The 17,980-nt window shown below is 46.1% G+C and overlaps 1 protein-coding gene across 2 annotated transcripts in view; it reads left to right on the forward strand.

Moving 5' to 3' along the window:
• The first annotated feature begins 1,288 nt into the window (after positions 1-1,288).
• The window catches only part of CHST11 (carbohydrate sulfotransferase 11), a 222,189-nt gene continuing 205,497 nt past the window's right edge, over positions 1,289-17,980 (forward strand). Inside the window, exon 1 of one of the 2 annotated variants that reach the window (XM_056846251.1) lies at positions 1,289-1,420. In XM_056846251.1, coding sequence (XP_056702229.1) covers positions 1,303-1,420 — 118 coding nt within the window. In that variant the 5' untranslated portion in view covers positions 1,289-1,302. The remainder of the gene's footprint in view (positions 1,421-17,980) is intronic. The other variant, XM_056846252.1, reaches the window with a different exon arrangement.

The raw sequence follows: 17,980 nt of genomic DNA on the forward strand, positions 1-17,980 counted from the left end.
CCCAGTTCTCCAGATTAGAGTCCACCGCTCTTAACCACCACGCTGGCTCTACAGAAGCCTCATAAGGTAAATGGGGGGGGGCTAACTCCACATAGGATCTAGTTGTCATAGCTCTGGCACTGTTTCTTTCTAGTCAGGAGCCACTTACAGAAGAGTGAGTGAATCGATACAGAATCACAGGAGGTAGGATCCGCTGGACATATTGCCCTTGCACACTGGAAAAGTCAGCTGTAAGTAAGGGTGAGATGGTCCTTTGATTTTCATTCAGGAAAAACGTTTCTCTGGTGTGAGATTTTTGGGAAGCACTAGTGTGGCTTCATGTAACTCCCCTCTCTCACCTACCCTTCTATACATGCTCACTTGAGAGAAAGTCTCCTGAAACACTGTAGGGCCTACTTCTCATTTTCTGTTTCTTAAACTCTGGGTGTTCGTTCGGGAATCCAGGTAGGACGAAGGCAATCGTGGAATCAGAGAGTTGGAAGGGACCACCAGGGTCATCTAGTCCAACCCCCTGCACAATGCAGGAAATTCCAAATTACCCCCCCCCCACACACACACACACCCAGTGACCCCTACTCCATGCCCAGAAGATGGCCAAGATGCCCTCCCTCTCATCATCTGCCTAAGGTCATAGAATCTGCGTTGCTGACAGATGGCCATCTAACCTCTGCTTAAACCCCCCCACCCCCCGGGCTTTCCATTCTCCTAAGATGCCTTCTTTTCTCCAAAGGCCAACATCCTCTTGGCGTCCTTTTGGCGCCTCGGTCAAGGGACGGGGAGCGGGTTTTTGCTTCCTTTTGGATTAGCATCCTCCGCCTCCCGGTACTCGGTGCCACAGCCGCAAGAGCATCTCTGGAAGGAACGCGGGAGGCGCTAGGACCGCGAAGGAAGCCGGCGGGGCATGCACAGAACCAGCCGGACTCGACCAATTCTCCCGGAGGGGGAGGGAGGCCGCCGGAGCGCGCGGACGCTCCCCCTCGCCTCTCCCCCCCCCCGCCCTCCGGCTCCGAGTGGCACCTTCCAGCCGAGGGCTCCATCCCAGCCGAATGAAGCGGCGCTGGCGAGCGGCTCGCGCAGGCATCCTCCGGAGCAGCAGCGCAGGCAGCCAGGAGGCAGCCAGGAGGCAGGCAGGAGGCAGGCAGCCGCCGCCAAGGAAGCAAGGCGGCCGGCCGGCCGGCTTCCCCGGAGCGGAGCGCCGTCGCCGCGGCTCCTCCGCGCGCCCCCGGCCCCCAACTCTGGGCAGAAGTCCCGGGAAGGCTCCAGCTCGCCCCCCTCCGCCGCCCGCCCGCCCGGGACAAAGCCATGAAGCCGGCGCTGCTGGAAGTGATGAGGATGAACAGGATCTGCCGGATGGTTCTGGTCACTTGCTTGGGCTCCTTCGCCCTGGTCATCTTCTATTTCCAAAGTATGTTGCACCCAGGTAGGGCGGCATCCTGGAGCCTTTTGCTTTCCCGGGGACGGACTCGGGCGGGCGGGTCCCGGGTGGGGTGGGGGGTCCGCCGGAGCCCAGGGCTCGGAAAGGCTCCGGCGGAGGGGAAGCCCCGGCCGGACGCCGGAGAGCGGCGGGGAGCTTCTCTTAGAGGCCGGAGGGGCGGGCGGGCAGGCCGGCCGCGGGAGGGAGGGAGGGAGGGATGCCGCAGGCGGAGGTCCGGCCGGGCGCGCTGCTGCTGCTGCTGGTGGTGAGCCGGGGGTGGCGGAGCGGGCTGCGGGGTCCCGCTGGCCGGCGTCGCCCTGCGCTGGCCATGTGCGCGCAGGCACCGGAGTCGCTCCCAGGCGCGCCGCCGCCGCCGCCGCCACCTCGAGACGCCCGCCTGCGACTTACTGGCCAGCGCCGGCAAGCTCACGCCCACCCGCTCGCCGTCGCGCCTCCTCGCTCCGGAATAACGACCCTGCCGCTCGCCGGTCCGTTTACACCAGCGCCGAAAAGGACCCGAAGTAGTCATCGCCCCCCCTCCCTCCCTCCAACTAGTGACCCCTCTGCAGCCTCCAGCCGAGGGGGCAAACGGGGAGCGGACCGTCCCACCGCTCCAGTGCGCGCGGGGGTGCGCCGTGATCCGGACCCGCGTTGAACGGCTCTTGGGCGGGCGGGACTGGGGCCGGGCGGCTCCTCCGCGGGCTGCAGCGAAGGCGGCGGAGGACAAAGGGTCGCGCGCAGGCCGGGCGCTGTCTGGAAGGGATGGGCGAGTCCACGCTCATCTGGGAGATTGGGGGGGGGGAGCCCTAGGCAAGGCTAACTACTTGTGTGTGTGTCCCCCACCCCCAATTGCTAACCCATTTTCAAAACCAGATGCCTTATAGAAAAATAAAAGCGCAAAACTTTTAATATGACATTCTTTATTCCATAGCACTGTTGTGGTACTTATCTTAAAATTTTTATAGATAGATAGATAGATAGATAGATAGATAGATAGATAGATAGATTGATAGAAGAGCGAGCGAGCAACAGTGCTATGTATTTATATATATATAAATTTTAAGATAAGTACCACAACAGTGCTATGGAATAAAGAATGTCATATTAAAAGTTTTAATAATAAACTTATTATATATATATATATATATATATATATATATATATATATATATATATATATATATATATATATATATATATATATATATATAATCTCTCTCTCTCTCTCTCTATATATATATATATATAGATAGATAGATAGATAGATAATTGTCAGTTTCATCTTTTTTCAAGAAACGAATCTGTTCAAAACTGCGCCCCTCTGTGGTCTTCGCCCTAGGTAGCACCGGCCCGGGGGTGGGGAGGCAAGTCGACCTCCTGCCCTGGCTTCTGGCGTGCGACGCGGACCCGGAGCTGGGCGGCTGCAGCGTGCCGGCGCTGCCCTGTGGGGCTGGGCGCGGGTCGCCTTGAAGGGCCCCTCTCCGCTTTGCTGGGGAGTCAGCGGCGGGAAGCGCTGCACAGGTGCAGACCGGCAGAGGCGGCGCTGGGGGCTGCGGCAAGGGGAGGATTCGTCCGGGACGGCTGCGGCCGGTGGCCGGCGCTCCGGTGGCGTGGCTTCCTCGGGACGAGCCCCGTGCGGCCCTGGGTTGCCTGGTGGCCAGGCTGGGGTCTGGGGCTTCCCAGCGTCCCGGCTCGGGCGATCCCCGCGGGGCAGAGCCGTCTGTTCTCTAGCGTGAAGCCTCCTTGCCAGCAACCGGCCGGCTCTTTTCCTCTCCTAGGAACAGGAAGAGGGGGCTGAAACTCTGGCTCCTCCACGCAAATCCAGTGGAGAGACTCTAGGCAACTTCCTGCCAAGAAAAGTATTGAGGACTAGCATCTTGAGTGCTTAGCAAAGAATGGTCCTAAAACTGTCAGCAGGAAGCCCTTTAAAAAAGAAAAAGCTATATAGTGTTCTGAATTTTGTTGTTGGGGTCTGTTATGCATCTGAAGGGCTAGGCTGTTGCTTATAGAAGAGTAGTAGTAGAAGAAGAGTTGGTTTTTATATGCCGACTTTCTCTACCACTTAAGGGAGACTCAAACCGGCTCACAATCACCTTCCCCACCCCCACAACAGACACCCTGTGAGGGAGGTGAGGCTGAGAGAGTGTGACTTGCCCAAGGTCACCCAGCTGGCTTCGTGTGGAGGAGTGGGGAAACAAATCCAGTTCACCAGATTAGCCTCTGCCGCTCATGTAAAGGAGTGGGGAATCAAACCCGGTTCTCCAGATCTGAGTCCACCGCTCCAAACCACCGCTCTTAACCACTACATCACACTGGCTCTGTACAGAAGCTCATAAGGGCAGGACCCCTTCCTGCTAGAGTTAAACACGCTTCAATCCTCCTGTATTTAATGTATGGAGGAGTCCAGCATATGCTTAATTCTCCAGTTTGCAAGCAATGGGCTTTTAAAGTCCCAACTTTTCTACCTTATTCTCCAAGCGGGCAATCCTTAGAATGCTTTCCTGAGAGGAAGATCCATTGATTGAAGCTGGGCTTGCTTCCAAGTAGACCTACTTAGTATTGCTTCCTATGGCTCTGCTGCAGTGTGTGAGTGTGTGCTCATGTTCACAGGCGTCCTTTCTAGAATTGCCTAGAGCTCCGACTTTTCTGAAACATTGTGTAGCTGGCCAGCAATAGGAATTTATATTTCCCACCATAAAGTTTAAGGACTGGGCAAAAATTTCCTCATATCCAGCAGGGAAAAAATAGACTTGACCTTTCTCATATATGTGTCATTGCTATGGTCTATGATTATTGCAGAGGAACCAATGATAAGCAAAGAAGGGGATGAAAGCCTCCCCACCGTTTTGCTAGCTGTATGTAGTCCTTTACACCTCCACTCCCAAACTGTTATCAGTGAGACATGCCTTTTTGTGAACTGCGTAGCTATATGTTTAGATTAAAAATCTTGCCACTTGTTTCAACTGTTATAGTGGTTAAAAAAAGTGTATATTTACCCAATCTTGATTGCCTTTTGATCTGTGTGTAGATTTAGTAGCAATTCATTTGGGTAGTGATTGGTTGATCAGCTCTGTTTCAGGTGGGTAGTCGTGTTGTTCTGCAGAAGAAGACCAAGATTCGAGTCCAATATCACCTTGGAGACCAACAAGATTTCTGGGGTACACCTTTCAAGGCTCAAAGTATCCGCTGGAACTCTTGACTCTTAAAAGCTTATACTCCAGAAATCTTGTTGGTCTGCTCTGTAGATGGATTCTGCTCCTTAACTAGTTCTTCAGTCTAAAAAAAACCATACTTGTAAATGCAGATCCCAAATACATTTGAATCGCATTGGTTTCTGTGCTCTAACATGTATGTGGAAACACTCCAGCCTGCCATCGCACACAGCTTTCTCCGCTCCGAATGCAGCTTGGCCCTCAGTGGAGTTTATGTTGAATGCTTGTAGCAAATTATAATCCCACTTGATAATGTAGTTTGGATGGTTTTCAGGTGAGTGTGTGCTAAATGCTGTCAAGTGGCTTCGGACTCCTGGCGACTCTAAGAATCAGTGTCCTCCAAAACGTCCTATAGTTAACAGCCTTGCTCAGGCCTTGCAGATTGAAGGCCATAGCTTTCTTGTTTGCAGGGGTGAGCCCATAATTCCTAGGTACTACTCAAGCATAGCAGCCCCAGGAATCACTGTGACTGTTCATTTTAGGAAGGCCGGGCAACTATTTGAAGTTGCGAGTCACAGACACAATGAAACGGGGGTTATTGAGAATCAAGGTGCAAGCATCCTCGAAAATGAACAAGCAGCAAAAGGGGGTATGTTTTGCAATGCTCATCTCTAACCAGCCTATAGCTCTAAGTACCTGAAACTACATTGGTTGACATAACTCCTTGTTACTTATTCTCCCCCCCCCCAGTGCCAAAGTTCAAAACCAAGTTGAGTGTTATTTTGTAACAGAAAGGCAAGGTATAAATCTGAAAGCATACGGTCCACCTAAACGTCCGGACTGGACCTGGCAACCCGATATGCAGGCACATGACTACTGTTCCAGCTGCGCGCCCGCCCCAAACGCTACTGGACGGCCGCTGCACGCTCCATTGAAACTGACACGGCCGTTCCTTCGAGCTCTGTGCAGCCAGCAGCTAGGAAACAGAAGCAAGGGCAACCTCCAGCGAACCTGAGAGACTCCATGTTCCTGTGCAAACTCTGTTCCAGCCACAGCCATGTCGTGGAAAGTAGACAGTCACGTAGTCAGTGCCAACACCCCCTTTCCCATTGCAACATCAGCAGCTTAATGGGCATTCAGCAGCGATCCTGATATCAGCGATGAGTCGTTCCTCCAGCTATGCAGCAGCGATCCCCAGACGTTTGCAGAGATCACGCTTATTGTTCCAGAACGCTAATCGCTTCAGTAGAGATCTCCCGGTTCCTCCCGGGTTGCAAAAGCCATTGGAATCAGAATAGATTTCCAAATTCTCACTAGCCCACCCCAGCAGCCACAGATTAATCCTTTTGTCACCTTTTGTCACCTGGGGGATTTACCCCTCTCCCCTCCCCCAGAAAAACAGTATATCTGGGGTCCCCCAGCCCATAATGTTACCTTAGGTCTTTACTGGCAACTTTGCCGTTACTCTGTTGGTTTGGTTTTGCGCAGCCTGACCACGCTCCCTCCCGCCTTGCTGGCCAAGTCTACGGGAACCCCTTGCCCCCGCCTTTGCTCTTAATTTCTTCTGTTTTAGTCTACGTGAACTTGGACAACACCTCTTCAAGAACGGTAAATATCACCCCATCAACGATCCCTTCCACGTTGGCATCTGTGCTTGTACTACTCTTTGCATTTCTTAGATTTCTCTGTATGTGTGTATGCATCACTGATTTGAAAGGAAACAACATAAACTCTCTTAATTCGGAATCCTTTGCTTCTGTCCTTATTTAAAGTTCACAGTTACCAGCTTTGGTATACAAAGGTTGCTCTCACTATATAAATATTGTAGTTTGCCATCTTGCTTGCTAATTCCCCAAGTTAAAAGAGCAATTTGGCTAACAAATTCCCAGTCAGAGCTGGATTTATGCACAAGCTAAGACAAGTCTGAACTGACCCTAGAAGCTAAAATGACTAAACTGAGTCTGTCGTACTTTGGTCACATTATGAGAAGACAAGAGTCACTGGAAAAGATAATCATGCTGGGAAAAGTTGAAGGCAGCAGGAAAAGAGGAAGACCCAACAAGAGATGGATCAACTTTATAAAGGAAGCCACAGCCCTCAGTTTGCAAGACCTGAGCAAGGCTGTTAAGGATAGAACGTTGATTCATGGGGTCGCCATGAGTCGGAAGCGACTTGACGGCACTTAACACAAGTGCAGTTTAGCGTCTCAGATTGAGGGCCTTTAAAGATTTTAAAAAATCACTATAAAGTGCTAAAATTACAAAAAAATGTTATTAATAATGCTGTGGGACTTCTTGACAGCTCAATCTGGCCTTGCTTCCAGTGAATGGATGAATCAGATTGCATTTAGATTGCAAACTCCTTGGACTGGGAACTAGCACATCTTCTTCACAGCACTGTGCATGAGGCTGCTTCCATTTGACATCTCTCTGAGCCAAACCGAGTGTGGCTTGTCGCATAAGACACCCTCCTAGTCATAGGGAGCATGTCCAAGCCAGCCCATTGCTGGGGTCGGAAATGTCTCTGGCAAGCCACCCCAGACACTAAACTGGGCATGGAGAGCCATCATGCAGAAGTGATCTTGCATGCAAACAAACAAACAATTGGTTCTTGTAGGTTATCCGGGCTGTGTGACCGTGGTCTTGGTATTTTCTTTCCTGACGTTTAGCCAGTAGCTGTGGCAGGCATCTTCAGAGGAGTAACACTGAAGGACAGTGTCTCTCAGTGTCAAGTGTGTAGGAAGACTAATATATAGTCAGAAAGGGTTGGGTTTGAGCTGAATCATTGTCCTTCAAAAAGTATCAAAGGTAATGTGCTAATCATTGTCCTGTAAGTATCAAGATAATGTGCTAATGAGGGTGTGGTATGTTAATATGGAACCATTGTATCCTGTAGTGATCTGTTAATGTGTGAAATCCAAAGCTAATCTGCATGGCTATTGTGGACTGTAGTCTTTGTTAGTCTGGAGGTTTTCAGGACAGGAAGCCAAGCCTTATTCATTCTTAAACTCTCTTCTTTTCTGTTAAAGTTGTGCTGATGTTTATGAATTTCAATGGCTTCTCTGTGCAATCTGACAAAATAGTTGGTAGAATTGTCCAGTCTTTCAGTGTCTTGGAATAAGACCCTGTGTCCTGTTTGTGTCAGTCCATGTTCAGCCACTGCTGATTTCTCAGGTTGGCCCAGTCTGCAGTATTTTTCATGTTCTTTTATCCTTGTTTGTATGCTGGGTTTTGTGGTCCCAATGTAAACTTGTCCACAGCTGCAAGGTATACGATATACTCCTGCAGAGGTGAGGGGGTCTCTTTTGTCTTTTGCTGATCGTAGCATCTGTTGTATTTTCTAGGTGGGTTTAAACACTGTTTGTAGGTTATGTTTTTTCAAAAGTTTCTCCATCCTTTCAGTGACTCCTTTAATAAATGGCAAGAATACCTTTCCTATGAGAGACTGTTTTTCCTGAGTTTTCTGATTTGTGTTTGGTTTAACGGCCCTTCTGATTTCATTTCTGGAATAGCCCTTTGCTAGCAGTGCGTGATTTAGATGATTAATTTCTTCCTTGAGAAACTGTGGTTCACAGATCCGTCTTGCACGGTCCATTAATGTTTTGATTATTCCTCTTTTCTGTCGAGGGTGGTGGTTGGAGTTTTTGTGTAAGTAGCGATCTGTGTGAGTTGGTTTCCGGTAGACCTTGTGACCTAACTGAAAGTTTGTTTTACGGATGACAAGGGTATCAAGAAATGGGAGTTTACCCTCAATTTCCTTTTCCATGGTAAACTGAATGTTTGGATGGATATTATTGAGATGGTTTAGAAAGTCCATTAATTTTACTCCTCTGAAGATGCCTGCCACAGCTGTTGGCGAAACGTCAGGAAAGAAAATACCAAGACCACGGTCACACAGCCCTGATAACCTACAAGAACCAATGAACTCTGACCGTGAAAGCCTTTGACAAAACAAACAGTTATTTATTACAGCCAAAGGCCAGCATAAAATATAAAATATACATCCTGTGAGGGCGATCTGGTTATGACATCTGTCACCCCGTTGATCGCCAGGATTGATTTGGATGATCTGGCTGGCTGGGCAGGTGTCCCTTACCTCCCTTGCATCCCTTCTGGGGCTGCGCGCTCGGTGGAGGAGGGCAACCGTCCCAGATGGAAGGAGTGTACCGTTCTTTGGTCAAGGGTATACGATAGCTTGCATGCAAACAAGGCAAAGCATATGCTGACCCAAAGATCCGTTGGCAAAAGACGGAATTGGTTTGGATTTGGACAAAGACCTGACATGGTGAAGCCATCGCTGGGTGATTTTCTTGTCTTTTTGCACAGTAGCCATCCACGTGAATGCTCTGTGCCTGATAAATGCTCTTGGGATCCTATGAAATGATGATTGCTTGGTTACCTGCGATTGTGCTTTTTGCCTTTTCTACGACTGTCAAAGGATTTGAAAGGCAAAATCACCCAGCTGTGGCTGTACTTACTCTATCACACCATTTCTTGGCTGAAATCCAGCCTTCCATTTCATGCATTCAGGGCTGGGATTCCAGTCCCACAGAAACGGTAATAGCCCATCAAATGTAACATTTATTTGGAAGAAGATTCTGTTGAAAGCAAGGGATTTTTTTTCAGCCATAAAATGTTTAGGATTGGGATGTTAGGTGGAACAAGCAGACATATATCCAAGACTGGTCACCTTTGCGAGGATAGTTGCGTTCTAATAGTGTGGGTATGAATGGTTAGGTTAACATTGATGCAGGGATAGATCACTGAACTGAATGAAACCGATAGAATTCAGTGGAAAGCCTCTCCCAGAATTCTTAATAAATGCAATGCAGTTTAATTCAAGTTACATATAGTAAAGTATGGATCGTTCATTTTCTCACTTAAATCAGTTGGATCTTTGCCGGTATCTTGGGTCAGTTTTGCATGGGGGGTTGGATTCCCCAGTTGGCTCTCACAGGGATCAGCATAGAGCCTCCACATGGGGCTATTCCCTGTTCTTTCTCTTCCCACCTGTTATTCTGTCCCCACCTATGGCAGGCTTTTTGAAAAATTTAAAGTTTCTATATTTACTACTGATGTGTGTTTTTTAAAGCCAGCAAATGTATATATATATATATGGCTGAAAGCAGTAGGAATAATGGGTGGAAGTGCAGTGGTACCATATACGGCATTGGATGTGGGTGGGGAATCCACACCTTCCCCTCCACCCAACACTTTTCACAAATCTGTTTTGGATACGATCTCTTAGGAAAGATCATACCAAAACACGTTTGGGAAAATCTGGTGTGGAGCCAGGAAAAACCTGGAAGGGGGACTGGATAACAGAGCCATGCAAAAGTCTCCAGAAGCACTGCTGCACCTAAGGAAGCCAGGGAGGGACAAGAGCTCCACGAGGAAGTAGCACTGATCAAAAGCAAGATCTTTATTTTTGTTTATTTTTGATTTTTTAAATCCCGCCCTCAGTCCCCTCAGCCAGGGTTGATTTTTTAAATCCCGCCCTCAGCCAGGGTTGGTCTCAGGGTGGCTAACAACATCAACCCCCTAATACAATAAAATAACAAAACATTAATAAATCATTATAAAACAGTTAAAACAATTCCCCAAAATGAGTCAATTTATACTTAAAGCAAGATCTGGCTCTGATCTGTTTGTGCAGGATGTGACCCTATTTTGTTGGGTCGTATGCTAAAGGTCTTCTGTCATGAAATGACTCTGTATCATGAAAAATATCAGTTTCTGCTCAGAATACTCATATACTAATGAGACATGCACCCTCCTGCCATGTGCTGGGAACAGTGCCCATGAGCACAGGGAAAGAAAAGATTACCACAAACAGGGCAGTTCAGCATTATGGTTTTGAGCAATGGAAAAGCAAAGAAAGGGGAAATTGTAGCTGGCTTATTTCTAGCATCCTACAAGCTTTTTATTGTATTGAAATGTAAATTATCAAAACAGCATGCGTTATGGCTTACGAGGCCTTTTTTTAATTGACCAGATGGATCTTTGGTCTGTCCTAGCAAGGCTCTTCATGTATTTCAGTAGCTCTTGATAGAATTTGTGCTTTTCATTGGAAGACACAGCAGTCCTTATGGCTATGGAGGAAAGTCTGAAAACACAGTGGACGCAACTCGCTAATATGCGCTTTCACTGAATGAACTGCTTTGTCAGGCCAGCTTTGGGGTTGTTGAGCTAAAGCATGGATCCATGAAAACAGCTGAGCAAAATAATATTTGTTGACTTTTCCCTTTCGGTGGGTCAGATCCACGCGGCCACTTTGGGGTTCAATTCTCCTGTGGCAAATGGTTCCAGTGATTTGTTTGCCATGAGCGCGGAGGGAAATAGCGCTTGCCTATAAGCAATGTAATGGGACGGCGCAAACTTCATGCTCGGTGCTCCATGAGAATAAACTAATTCATGAACTGGAGCATTTTGTGTGTGTGCTCAGAACTGGTTGTGTGACGTCACGCCAGCTGATCTCGCCTTGCAGTCTGATGGTTGCCAGCTACTGCTGGCATCCTCTCTGTGTCACAAAATGTTATCTAATCTGCCTGATTAATGGTACTGCCTTTCTGAGCCCATCTGTGTTCAGCACTGCAGTTCTTTTGGGCCAACGCAAATTAGCACTGTCGTTTTACCATGCTTGTGCCACTGGTTCCCATTGGCTTTCATATAAAAGATTCATCACCAGCAGCATTTGGATTCTTTGTGATTTCCCCCTCCCCAGTTGTTCAGAGCAATGCTGTTGTTGGCAACTAGCTTGAGCAGGCTATGTACTTTCTCTCAATAGAAGAAGAGTTGGTTTTTATATGCCGACTTTCTCTACCACTTAAGGGAGACTCAAACCGGCTTCCATTCACCTTCTTTTCCCCTCCCCACAACAGATACCCTGTGAGGTAGGTGGGGCTGAGAGAGCTCTAACAGAGCTGTGACTTGCCCAAGGTCACCCAGCTGGCTTCGTGTGTAGGAGTGGGGAAACAAACCCAGTTCACCAGATTAGTCTCTGCCGCTCATGTGGAGGAGTGGGGAATCAAACCCGGTTCTCCAGATCAGACTCCACCGCTCCAAACCACCGCTCTTGACCACTACACCACGCTGGCTCTCTGCTAAAGGGTCCTCTGCTAATTAGTGCATGTATAAGTCATCTCTGGGTATGGGGAAGCTGCATGGAAAAGCCTAGCAGTCTCTTAGGTGGGTTCTCCAGTCCTTCTTGGAGAAGTCAATCCACCCGGTGAAATGAACTTGAGATCTGAGGTGAGATATCCCCTTCTTACATTCAGCCCTGAGGCTACCGTGTTTCTGTCTCCTTGTGTGCATTCAAAAAGGAACTGAGTGGCGTTGACCCTCACCTATATACCAAAGCGGGTGCCATTGAGGGCATGAGAAGAAAATATCTTTTTGGAATGGATATCTTTCTGATAAGTATCCCCCCTCATAAACTCTGTTTCAGAAACTGATTGAGATATCAAAGTTGTGGGGTGTATCTAGCAGATAGCATCAGGAAAAAACAAATGGCACATTCGCATAGTGTATACTTGTTAATTTACGTGTGGTCTTAATTTGGCATCTCCAACATGACAAATAGAGTCTGTTTGTTTTTAAGGCTCATATTGATATAATCACTATCACTCACCTCTTTCTCCAAGTTAAGGCAATTATTTCTTCTTTTTTTGGGAAGAGGAGTGTGATACTAGAGGAGCGTGATATTGATTGGTTTAGATTTCAGGGAAACCAATCTCGTGGATATCTGGTTACAATCCGGGGAAAGTGTAATAAGGGACGTTGCTGTCATTAAAGAGCCAAATTACACAACCAGCAGAAGTGAGACTTATCAGGTAATTAAGCTTAAGCTGTTCTAGCTTGCATCCTGTAGTGCTTTTTGTGCGATAAGGAAGCTCTGTCTGTGGTAGCTGGGCTATAATGGCTGTTTTGCACAATCGAACTATTGGGATGATTAATAGCAGTCACTGCAGTGTGAAACGTGGTTCTGCCATGCAGCATGGAGCAAAGTTTTAATTCTGATGGAGTGCATTCTCACGAGCAGAACAGAAATATGTGATCGGTCTGGAACTGGATTTTTTTGCATCCTGCAGTCCCGACACGGACAATGTCACTTTCTCATGTCTTCTAAGAATCTTCCACTCTCTTAAAATCACCATGCCTTACTGGTTTCCGAATTTCCCCTCGCTGTTACACCAAGCTGCCCTGTACAGCTGGTTCTCTTTTGCCCACCAAACTATTTAATTCCATTAGAATTCTTTCTCTGTAGTGATCTATGCCTAGAAAAACTGAATCCTGTATACACATTTTGTGCCATATACATGGTATTCTTCAGCTGAATCCAACACATGAAGCTGCCTTGTACTGAATCAGACCATCAAAGTCCATCAAAGTCAGTATTGTCTACCCAGACCGGCAGCGGCTCTCCAGGGTCTCAGGCAGAGGTCTTTTACATAACCTACTTGCCTAGTTCCTTTAACTGGAGATGCCGGGGATTGAACCTGGGACCTTCTGCATGCCAAGCAGAGGCTCTACCACTGAGCCACAGTCTCTCCCCTATCCCTTATATGTTTGAGAATGTGGGTAACTATTTGGCGGTCCTGCTCCGAGATTTGTGAAATGCCTCAAGATCCTTCAAGAAGAACTCTCCCTATAAAAATGCAAATGAGTACATTGTCATTATTTTAGCATAGTTTAAACTTGCCTCAGAACAAAGTACTCCCAAATCCATTCTGGAAAATCACAGATTCTGGGAGGTCTAAGTTCATACTGATGAACTTTGGGGAAATGTGTTGCTGGAATCCTGGAGTGTGCATTGCGTGTGCCTGTTTGCTGATATGTACTGCACGTGTGTATGGAAGTGCTCTTACTTGTCTTCTTCCGTTTAACTCTGTACACTCATTGGCTTGCAAGGTTGCCCAGATGAAAATAAGAGCTTTTTGAGTGAACACCCCTGTAACATCTGCAGAGGGCTGTTTGATTTAAACTGTGATGTTGTTAGATCATGTAGTGGTAATCTAGGTCCATAGCTGTGAGATGAAAGCTCAGATCAGTTGGATAATGCCATGGTCAATGAATTCATGCATGGTCTGGGGATGGCATCACATCTGCTGTCCCCTTTTCCTGCACAGTGGACACTCGTAGGCCCAGAGGTGTTGGAGGTCAGGAGCAGGGCTGGTAGGAAAGTTCCAGACCCTACATATACAACATTCACTGACTACATATTTGGTCAACAAAAAAGGGCTATAGTACTAAGCCAGTCCTGTGAGCTACAGATAATGACTATAAAACAGTGGAGGAAACCTGTCTAGGTAGACCATGATCAATACTGGGAAATCTTTGCATTTTTACCAACATTATAGCTTATTAGCTGAGGTGTTTCTGTCTAACTTGGTGGTATCTGGATTCTAAAAGTACTTCTGTTAACTTGAAAACAAGATCTATTTGTGATTGTTTCCTGAAGCAATGGAAGTTAGTCCAATAAAATATTTTATCTCATCTTCTACTTTTCTGACACCACTGGGGATGTGGAATCTACATTTTTGTAATATATTTCACAACTATGAATATTCAGCTTGTGTGCTGAATATATAGCTGAATTTTCCCTGCTCTACTTTTTGTAACAGCCGCCTGGTATTTAATTCACACACACACACCCTTTGGTATTTCTGGAAATGTTGGTACCACCCATGGCAACGGTCCACTAATTTCAAATTGTAGGAACACCCGTTAATCCATAATTACAATTTCCATACTGCAAAGATGTATAGGTTTATATTTTTTTATTGGTCTAAAAATGTTAGCTCTCATTAGTACAGATATTTGCTAAACACCTTATAAATAGCAAAGATGTTTGTGCTGACTTTTCTAATATTAACATTGTATATTACAGACTTAAACTTGTCATGATCTGGCTTAAAACTCATTTTTTCCAAGACATAAAATTTCCTGTAGACTGAAAATGCTCCCCCCCTTTTATTCATGGGAATAAGTTAGACTGTGTATTCCTGGGGCATGAGTTCTCAGTCTCTCTCTCTCTCTGGAAGTTTCCGGCCTTGGTCAGGTATAACTTGGTATATTGTCGAAGGCTTTCACGGACAGAGTTCATCAGTTCTTGTAGGTTATCCGGGCTGTGTGACCGTGGTCTTGGTATTTTCTTTCCTGACGTTTCACCAGCAGCTGTGGCAGGCATCTGCAGAGGAGTAACACTGGAGACACTGTCCTTCAGTGTTACTCCTCTGAAGATGCCTGCCACAGCTGCTGGCGAAACGTCAGGAAAGAAAATACCAAGGCCACGGTCACACAGCCCGGATAACCTACAAGAACTGATAACTTGGTTTGTTGATAATTTTCCCATCTCTTTTGGATGAGCACATTTTCTGAATGTTTAAGCTGTTTCCTTGAGTCACGCAGCAGGGCAACAAGAATAGTTTATGTACTTATGAGATACATTTAATGTTCGAAGCAGTTCAGAGAAGTGGAAGAAATTGCACCGCTGTCCCGTAAACCCCCCCCCCCCGTCTGCCCAGCAGCGCTTTGAGTTCATTCAGAGAGATGCTCTATCAGATCTCTTCCCTGCCTCTGAGGCGGGCTTGTTTTGTCCTTGTGCGAACGTCATTATAATACAACCACTGTTTCGTCTCTCAAGCTATTGGGTCTAAACTGTATGTATTATTTATCATCCTGAAGGTAATGCATATCTGTCTAAGGGCATGGTGTTTGAAAAGAATACAAAACAGCTGAAATAGGGAACCAGGTTTTTGTTTTGTTTTATTTTTAAAGATACTTGCTTAAGGCTCCTATTTGATTGTGTTGTGTAATGATGGATGTTGTTTTTTAATTTAGACTGATTATAATTGGATTTCCTGTATCAGGGGAAATTCCAGTCCTCCGGCAATGCATTTTTGCTACATGATGTGGAATAAAAAGCTGTTATCTAGTTTGCTATCAAAATGGCGGATTTAAATACTTTGGACCGGATCAAGATAAAGTGAGTTGCTGAGCCTGATTGAAAATAATTGTGCTTAAGTTAGTTATTGGTTTTAGTGGGATTGAGGCCTCTTTCAGGATAATAAAGTAGCAGTGAGATGTTAGAAATCTGTGATAGTAGTACTGTATCAGTTTTAAATTTTAGTGCTAATTCCAGAGCAGGGGCCATGTCTGCTGCAGCCCAAATAACAAAGTGTCTTGTGACACCTTAATAAGGTTGCCAGGATGTGTCTGGCAACTGGTAGAGACATTGGGTGTGTGTGTGCTGGCATCACATGCACCATGATGTCACTTCCAGAAAAAAATGGAAGTGATGTCATGCCACTCTAGTAATTGCCAGAAACTCTTTGGTAAACCTGGGTTTTCCCTGGAAATGATATCATACATTTTAAAAAATTCTCCCGACGCTCCTCTGAGTGGCAGTGGGCAACAAGGGTTGCCAGTGGGAGGAGGAAGCTTGGCAACCCTACACCTCAATGATCAACAAGTTTACAGTGATATAAGCTTTCATGAGTCAGAACTCACATCATCAGATGCATGGTGTTACATTCAGTTGACATACAGATTTATACCCAGGGGTACAAACAGCAGAAGGAGCTGAGGAGTTAATAAAAAGATAGGTCAGAAGGCCCAGGTTCCCAGGACAAGGTGAAAACAGGATCCAGTCAAAACAGCAGTAACAGATCCAGTCAGAGTAAGTGTGAATCATACCCGATAGTTGTTGAAAAAACTAAGTAGGATGAATCTGAATAGAACTATATTTCTGGTGGTTTTATATTTTTATTGATTTTGCTAATTTTTTTAGGGATATATATTTATCTTTGTGCACTGCGTCAAGAGCCTTATGGCTCAGTAATGACTTGAACCAATCAGCAATGTTGTGTGGTTCTCTGTTGGTCATTTCCCCAAATGCCTGAAGTCTGTTGATCTATAGTCACGTGCAGGTTGTAGCTAGTGGCATCATGTCGGAGAAGACTCAAAGGGTCCTTTTGTAAACTTTTTTGAAATGTTGACTTGTAGGTTCCAGCACCCTTGGCTCTTCTTTTTTTCCACAAAATTTGGTTAGTTTGTTTGTAAGATTATAATATTTACCTCTCTGTTTGCCTTGGCACTTGAGTGTCAAGGCTTAATGAACAATCCTTCAATCAGATTAGTGTTTTGTCCTCCCCATGAGTTGCTGTGCAAACAGTCTCTTTTTGTTAGCAGCCAAAAACAAGGCTTCCCTGCATTGTCATGGTGGTTTGTAAACAGTTCTAGTTGTTACTCAAAATGGGTAAATTCTTCATTGAATGTGAAGGCACTAGTTGCGTAGATTTCAAATAGAGCTGCTACACTGGTTTTCCTGGAGATTGTTTAAGAAAAATCAGACTGCAAAAGATGACTACATGGAACTAAAAGGACCACTTGAGAAGTGTTCTTTAAAAGGGAGGGAGAGAGAAAAATTAAATTGCTTTTGGCTCATTTCTAAGAACATTGGCTACTCAGACTATGCAAGTATTGTTTCCTTTGGTTGTTTCTAGACATCTGTGGATTTTACTGAGCAGCCATTCTACTGCTGTAGAAATCATGTTGTTTTCCTCCGTCTAGCCATTTTAAAATAAAGATTAGAATTACAGGCCCCTCATCTTTTTCAGCTTCTTGGTCCACAGATGCAGAATCTCCAGTGTGGCTGTGGGTACCTATACTTGGTGCTGGACCCCAGTTTAAGCAGGTGTTCCAGTTCTTCACTCAAAATCTATTATATCTAAGTCTGCTCCTTGCAACTCATACTGCCCAATCCTGTTCATCTTTCCTTGGACATAGGTCTCACAGACTGCAGTGCAATAAAACAGGAGTCCAGTGATACCTTAAAGACGAACAAAATTGATAGCCTGCATAATCTTTTGTGAGTCAGGGCTCATTTTCTCAGATGCATAGATCTGACACATTTGATGAAGTCACTTTTGAGTCACTGCTGGAATAAAACTTTGTGGCTGCTGTACTACAGTTTTGTTTTGCTACTGAAGATGAAAATGGCAACCCATCTGAAATCAGCATAGACTGCAATGGCATTTCCTCTTAGGTAAGCATGTGCAGGAATAAAATCCTATGTGTAACTGCACCCTTGTGAATGCCTTGGGTTGCCAACCTCCCGGTACTAGCTGGATATTTCCTGCTATTACAACTGATCTCCAGCCGATAGAGATCAGTTTCCCTGGAGAAAAAGGGAATTTGGCAATTGGACTCTATAGCATTGAAGTCCCTCCCCTCCCCAAGCCCTGCCCTCCTTAAGCTCCATCCAAAAAAAAACCCTGCCGGTGATGAAGAGGGACCTGGGAACCCTATGAACGCCTGCTGTTTTCTTTGCACTTTGTCTAACACAGTGATACTCAGTGGCTTAGGAGCCACCTGTAGCTCTTTGACATGCCACTGTTCCACAATGCGGCACC

Source organism: Euleptes europaea, chromosome 3, assembly GCF_029931775.1.
Source record: "Euleptes europaea isolate rEulEur1 chromosome 3, rEulEur1.hap1, whole genome shotgun sequence".
In the NCBI taxonomy this organism is placed as follows: domain Eukaryota; kingdom Metazoa; phylum Chordata; class Lepidosauria; order Squamata; family Sphaerodactylidae; genus Euleptes; species Euleptes europaea.